The sequence below is a fragment of the Hordeum vulgare genome, chromosome 5H, assembly GCF_904849725.1.
Source record: "Hordeum vulgare subsp. vulgare chromosome 5H, MorexV3_pseudomolecules_assembly, whole genome shotgun sequence".
In the NCBI taxonomy this organism is placed as follows: domain Eukaryota; kingdom Viridiplantae; phylum Streptophyta; class Magnoliopsida; order Poales; family Poaceae; genus Hordeum; species Hordeum vulgare.
In genome coordinates, this window is record NC_058522.1 from 12,119,516 (window position 1) to 12,126,620 (window position 7,105).

Consider the following 7,105-nt stretch of genomic DNA (forward strand, 5'->3'; position numbering starts at 1 on the left):
AATATGTCAAAAAAAAACAACTCTATATCTGACTAGTATACTAGATACTGTAACTCAGCGCATCATATTTCAGCAACAAAAAATACAATAAGAGAAAATGGACAAAATTGTGAACTTGAGAAAACTCTAGCTAATGAACTCAGCCCATAGTGTGGTGAACTCTAGTGAATTAATCTTGCATGCACACTAGTAGATATATATAGCAAACCTTGAGATGCCAGTACAAAAAATGTACCCATGCATGCGTACGTGCGAGCAAAAATAAATAAATAAGAACAGCTACTCAATTGACGAAAGTTATTTGCATCAATCACTAGTTTTATTTATCCAGTCTTGTTTGTATCTGACTCCGATCACTCCATTGCCGTAGTTAATAAACAAGGTAAAAGGTACGTAGCGACTTCTTCTTTTTTCTGTTGCTTCTTTAGTTACTCACATGCAGTACGTACGTATACATATACATATATATGCGATACACTAATACTATATATAGATACATTTTTTCTTGTTTGGAACCCCGACCCCGTCGTGTCTATGAACAGAAACCTTGGATCTTCTTGGCAGCCGGCGCGGCATCGTCGACGGCGAGCCTCTTGCCACCGTCGCTCCCGGGGTTTAGCCCGAAGTGGATGTTTGGGTAATGTGCCCACTGCCACAGAAAAATGTATGCGCGAAGTTGATGTTTGGGTAATTTGCTTGAGGAAATGGAGAAGAAGATACTCATTAACATGTTAGTTAGAATGAATGCATGCATGGATGCTACGACGTACGTTCTTTGCGGCGGTGCTGAAGGCTTCCCTGTGGCTAATGTCGGGGTTGTTTGCTTTGATCCTTCGTATCTCTTCCCTGATCATCGATCAGATTAATTGTTTTTTAGCATAGATCTATCGTAGTTAATCAAGTAGCTAGTGCACAACTAGTCTCGCAGTTATGTTTTCAGCTAAATTGCTTCAGGAGGAGAAAAGCAGTAGTACCACAATATTATTAGAAAAGTAGAAATATATAGTGAAGACACTCACTTGATGAATCTGTTGTACGCAGAAGGAACACGCTGCCTCTTCTCCGGAGCTGTTGAAAATCGCATCAATTGAAGAGAGGATTAGTTCAAATATTGGAGGAAACCAAGTCAAAACCCGTCCCATTCCATCAGTAATGCAATTTCGTAGCTAGCTAGATCATAACCTTATTTTGGAATTATGATCTCCATGAAAATTTACTCCCTCTGTACCGTAATTTTTATAGTTTAGAGGAACTAAACTAGTTTTCCTCGACTACAATGATTATGGTACAGAGGAAGCAGGAAACATGCATGCATGTATTTTATGAATAACTAGTTAAGAGCATCTACACATACATATAAACCAACTAACCAAAAAATCTACTGTCATTGTCCGGGGTTATAAGCCCCCTCATACTTTGCTCAAATTTTGACCATAAATTACTTAACAACTTATCTCTTCCTAAAACTATCCCGTTGGAGTCTTCTTTCGAATATGAATTTAAAGGTAGTATATTTTTACAATACATAAATCACATTTGACTAGTTAATTAAACTCATGGCCAAAGTTTAACCCAAATCATGAGAGGGACTTCTATACCTGGATGGATGAAGTGAAATGAAAGAGCAATTGCGCGCGCGATGACACTTACGGCGTGCGTGTAGCGTCTGTTCATGCAGCAGATCATTTTGCGAGGAGAACATCATCGTGGGCAGCTGGAATTTGGAGGACGACGTGGAAGAGGAACCAAACTCCGGGTGATTGTAGACGCTGTGATCACGAATGAAGCCGTTGATGCCACTGGGCTTGCCCAGGCTGCTCTCCTACATGTCATAGATCGATCGAAAACCAGCTAATTAGTGTCCATATGCATGTGCATGCTGGTACGAGCATGTTGCACTCCTACACGTCATTGGAGTACTGTAGTATCATCAAGTTAAGAAGACATGGATGTGACTTGTGCATGCACTACCGTGTAGCCTTTTTTCCTGCTACAGAAAAGTTATCAAGAGCCGGCCGGCGTGACATGTCACAATATACATGTTTGTCCTGTTTTGCTGATCAGTCGTTACACCTGATGAGATGTGTACTAGCTAGCTGGAGCAGCTAGCATAGCATCGATAGATGACAACATATGTATGCATGAATCATGGTCACATTGTACTACCTACTATTCCCCCTGTACGTCATAGTTGAAGAAAACTAATCTAGTTTTTTTCAAATACAATTATTTTGATGAGGGAGTACTAGAATCTTGCTCGTCTATGCATGTTACATCATCGAACCTGCAATGCATGATTCATCTTCATAATTTGATGGGCATGCATGCATTCATGCACCGCAATTAATTAATTACCACATGCACTTTTGCATGCGCACAAGCATGCACGCACGAGCTGGTAGGGGTACATCACCGGTCAACGAACCTGGGCCTGTGCAGCAGCAGGGAGCGGCGAGTGCACCTGCCCTCTCAGGCTCACCGAAAGCAGGTTCGTGCAGTGCCCACACCGGACCGTCACGACGTTGAACATGCTGTTCCCAGGGACACTCACCTGCACAAAAACCAACCAATACCCCAAGAATTAACCAACGGCTATGGCCAACCACACGTTAATCCCAAGCAAAAAAGACAGGCGCATGCATGGGGGAGAGGAAACCAAAGATCAAGGCAGATCGGAGAAAGGCCTGCCATCAGATCTCAGACCAGGTGTGCGTGAAGCCCTTGTTGCTTTCCTCTCGCTTTGTTTTGCACGTCCCTACTTTACCCATCTGCATGCATGCATGCATGCATGCTGCTCCAACCCGTGGCTTTTATCAGGGCCTCTGCCTGGACAATGCATTGGAGACGCCCCCTTTTTCTTTCACCCGGGATATGGAGAATCATGGCTTATCTCTTTCGTGCTTTTTTTCATCTCAATCTTGGGCACTCCCTCCCGTAAGAAATCGTTGATAAACCAGCCCATGCATGCATGACCCCTACCAATCATTGTGTTTGTGTATGTAGGTATTTTGGCCCATGCACAACATACACATACACATACACATACACATACACACTCACACTCACACATATACACACATACTACATGTACATATGGTACACAAGACGGATTAATTGCATGCTGTGGCAGATTAACTAGCTCTGCCACACGCATGTGTGAGTGTGAGCGTGAGTGTGACTGTGTGCGCTTGTACGTTTGTGAGTGGGTGGCATGGTAAACAGTGCATGTGTGCAGTGGATGGACAATCCCATTGTTTGCCCCGGCTAAATTGTTTTTGGGGGATAAAACTGGTAGTAGTAGTGGTACAAAGGCAATCGAGATGTGTGGGTGTCCACCAAGGAAAAAATGCAGCGGACAGTGACACTTCATGCAGAGGCCACTTCACACACACTCACATGCACGCACAAGATCCAGCATATATACTACCACGGACTCCCACAGATATATAGGAGGTCAGCTACAGGGGTGCCCCCCGACTTCATCTCCGGTTTTATCTCACAAGTTGTTTTGAATGTAGCTTAGCTTAATCATAAGCACAGTGGGTACGGCTTGATTACTGGGAATTTTCTTGAAAGTTTTTCACGTGGTAACCATGCTTACAACACATAAAGAGATGTAGCTAAACTCGCACAATGATAGTACTTCATAAGATTGTCTGAAAAAAATAAATGAAGTGACCGACGAGTTCATCTTTTCTTCATTATATAGTACTCAGGCTCAGTAGGGCAGATCCATAAGGGGATCTAAAAATGTTAATGATCGATGCAAAGAAATCATTGTTAATAACTTTCTGAGCATAGTTTGGAGTACAAATTAAAACCTGACGCTCTAATTAGCAACATGATTATTTAGCAACCTTACCAACTGATTGTGTACTAGCTAGTTAGTGAATGATTAATTGCCCGTGACCATTCATGAAATCACACAAGTGCCAAAAACGCGTAGCCATTAAATTTGCCCATGTGAAGCTTAAATAAATGAACCGGCCAAATGAAAAGGAGCTGCAGGCCATGCTTGACATTGATTATCATTGTGCCTGGATGCATGATCAAGCTAAAAGCTGAACATAACCGCCTAGTAGTACTTCCCAACAAATAATGAAAAACTATGATGATTAATTAACATTATTAATTGGGATCTTCATGGAAATTTTGATCAAGCTGCAGTATTTTCCAACAAATTAAGCACAGCACGACGCGGAGGTTTGGGCACATATATAGTACAAATTTAGTTGACAATTGTTCATCTATATTTGCTTCGAGTTCATGGTTATTACCAAAATATCTTTAAACACAAGGACAAAAGTAATTGAGTCCAAACTTTCCTTTTTCCCTAACTGAATAGCTTAACATGAAAGAATAAAAAAATCAAGATAATTGAACATCACAAGGATGAAGAAGAGGGAGAGCTGACATGCATGCACTCAAATAAAACCAATACTAGTACTTTCGTTCTGATGAAACATTATGAATTCCGAAGAAGAGGGGGCTATTGTGATTGATAAGTGATAATTATTTCCGATGAACAACATAAAGTATGTGTAGTTTAACTGTTTTGTACTAATCTTCATATGATCATTCATTTTCGTAAAGGCCCCATGTGATTCTTTTTCATGTATCAGAATAAGAAAGCAAAAACGAATTAGGCAGGAGAACTAGGAAGATATGTTCTAAGTAATTGTATGAGAGAGGCTCCCAAACAATAAAATGATTTTATTATCCCATGCCCAAACTGAAATGATTGTGTGTAAAAAGGCTACACACTATTTGATTATGACGAAATTAATCATGTGTACACGGTCACTTAGCTTGAACATGGCACACTGGCACCTATTGATTTCATACATATGTATTGAAAACAAATAAATCCAATACGTACTTCCTTATCCGATTGAGATCTTTGACCACGTTAGTATATAAACGTGTTGACATTCATGCATATTACATTATTACTTATCACGCCCAAAGAGAAACCAGAAATAAATAAGAGAACATTTCAGATATAATTGTTGGAATAACAAGGGATCAATCAAAAGAACTTACTTACTTTAAGGTTGCAACTCATGTATTAATTTAGAGTATCTTATAAAGAACGTGCATATATAGTTTTGAAGTAGCATTAATTTTGGCACATGCATGGTGTACAATACTGCTATGGTTGTATTTGCTATTATCTTTATGTTGAGACACTGTTCTCTATTATTTCAAGTGTATTCAAATCCAGTGATTCACATGATGAAACAAAAGGAGAATGCATGAGGTTTTTATGCTCCGTGCAAATATTATGTGTTGAAGAATGGTGATAACAAAAATCAAATTGGAAAACAGCTCCATAAATTGTTGGGGAGGTACACCGACGGTCCTAAACAAATGTTCTTTTAACTGAAACTGAAATTCCAAGAACAATTAGAGAACGTAATTAAGGAAGGGGGGAAATGCTTCTTGTTTCCTTTCGATATATAGGATTGTTGTTCTTTTGGGTTTGCGAAGACAATTCTCCAACAAACTGGCAACAACACAAAAAGTAAGAACCTACTATATATAATCAGGTACAGAATCTAGGAGACCATTGGATTTTGCAGACTAAAAAACACTATATACAAAGACTTGTAATAGCTCTACATCATTAGACTGACCCAAAATTGGTCAACCGATCGATCACCCGAGGAATCTCTCTTTTCTAGGCAGATCTATCAGAGAGTGAGAGAGAAAGAGAGAAAGAAAGAAAGAGAGAGAGAGAGAGAGAGAGAGAGAGAGAGAGAGAGTATCCAGGCAACATATGGATCTTACCGCGAGTACGGTGTTGCAGAAGTTGCAGTGGACGTAGCAGACTTGTTCTGCCGGTGCGATCTGGCCCGACGACGACATTCCTTCTGATTATCCCCTGGCGCCGCCGCCTCGCTGCCCCCCTCCCTGGCCGTTCAGACTACGGCGAGGTTCGCCAGGCGGCAGCCAAGAAGAAGAAGAAGAAGCGTTGGCTTGGAGAACTCCAGGCTAGGTTACATGTACGACTGCTGCTTCTCTAACTTTCTCTGTGTGTATGTAGGTCAGATCGATGGAGAGAGAGATATGTATGGGCGGAGAGGAAGGAGAAATTGAGCTGTCTAGCTTTCCTCTTTCCAGGTTTTATTGATGCTATGGCTTTCTAGAGAGAGAGAGAGAGAGAGAGAGAGAGAGAGAGAGAGAGAGAGAGAGAGAGAGAGAGAGAGAGAGATGGGGGTTGGAGGATGAGAAATGGTGTGTGGTATGATTGCAACAATGAGTGGGTGGCAGATACCCCTATCTCCCTCCATCATGCCTATCTACCAACATGGATCCACATCGTTAGTGTGCACTTACCAAATTGCTCAGTCACCAGCAAGAAAACCCTCTCACACTAGGTTTTACATTCTTTCCAATATTTCTGACCGTTGAAAAAATTACTCCGAAATCGAGATCTTGATCCAAAATGGTGTGACTGACCAGTGAAAAAATTACCCGACAATGAAGATCTTCATCCCAGAAGGTGTGATAGACCGTCGAAAAATTACCCGCATATCAACATCTTGATCCCAGAAGGCGTGGCAGACCGTCGAAAATATTACCCGGAAATCAAGATCTTGATCCGAGAAGGTGTGGCAGACCGTCGAAAAAAATACCCGGAAATCAAGATCTTGATCCGAGAAGGTGTGGCAGACCGTCAAAAAATATATTTGGAAAACAAGATCTTGATCTAGAATGGTGTGACTGTGCATCCACTCCGCCAGGAAAAATCAAAATTATGTTAATATTACTTACAATCTTTTGCGGGTTTAACATTATTTGCATGACTATTTAATTTCCACCACCACTCTTGGCTATACATTTTTTGCTACCATTTTCCTGGCCTATGTTGGTTGTGTGCACCATAATGATACAGAGGCCGTGGCTAATCCTCTTTTAAAAAGAAAAATCTTGGCCTATGTATATATGCATTCTATGTAGCTGTGTGTGTGTGGTAGACTTATATATTTTTAAATACATAGATAGATATATGTACGTCCACACGCATCTACATGATCCGATGGATGGATGCCCATGCGGTGTAGATTGAGGTCCCTTTCTGCCTCTCCACGGCGGGCCCGTG

General features: G+C 41.1%; 1 protein-coding gene across 1 annotated transcript; it reads right to left on the reverse strand.

Moving 5' to 3' along the window:
- Positions 1 to 300: 300 nt before the first annotated feature.
- LOC123398069 (protein YABBY 6-like) lies at positions 301 to 6,175 on the reverse strand. Its single transcript, XM_045092577.1, has 6 exons — positions 5,791 to 6,175; positions 2,426 to 2,551; positions 1,651 to 1,822; positions 1,020 to 1,068; positions 771 to 846; positions 301 to 649 (listed from the first exon to the last, which is right to left on the reverse strand). The coding sequence occupies exons 1-6, from the start codon at positions 5,866 to 5,868 to the stop codon at positions 533 to 535; spliced, it is 618 nt and encodes a 205-aa protein (XP_044948512.1). The 5' UTR covers positions 5,869 to 6,175; the 3' UTR covers positions 301 to 532.
- Positions 6,176 to 7,105: the final 930 nt, after the last annotated feature.

Coding starts and splice junctions, on each gene's coding strand:
- LOC123398069 (XM_045092577.1), bottom strand. CDS start 5,868: ATGTCGTCGTCGGGCCAGATCGCACCGGCAGAACAAGTCTGCTACGTC. Junction 2,552..5,790: donor TCTGCAACACCGTACTCGCG/GTAAGATCCATA, acceptor GTTTTTGTGCAG/GTGAGTGTCCCTGGGAACAG. Junction 1,823..2,425: donor CTGCTGCTGCACAGGCCCAG/GTTCGTTGACCG, acceptor TATGACATGTAG/GAGAGCAGCCTGGGCAAGCC.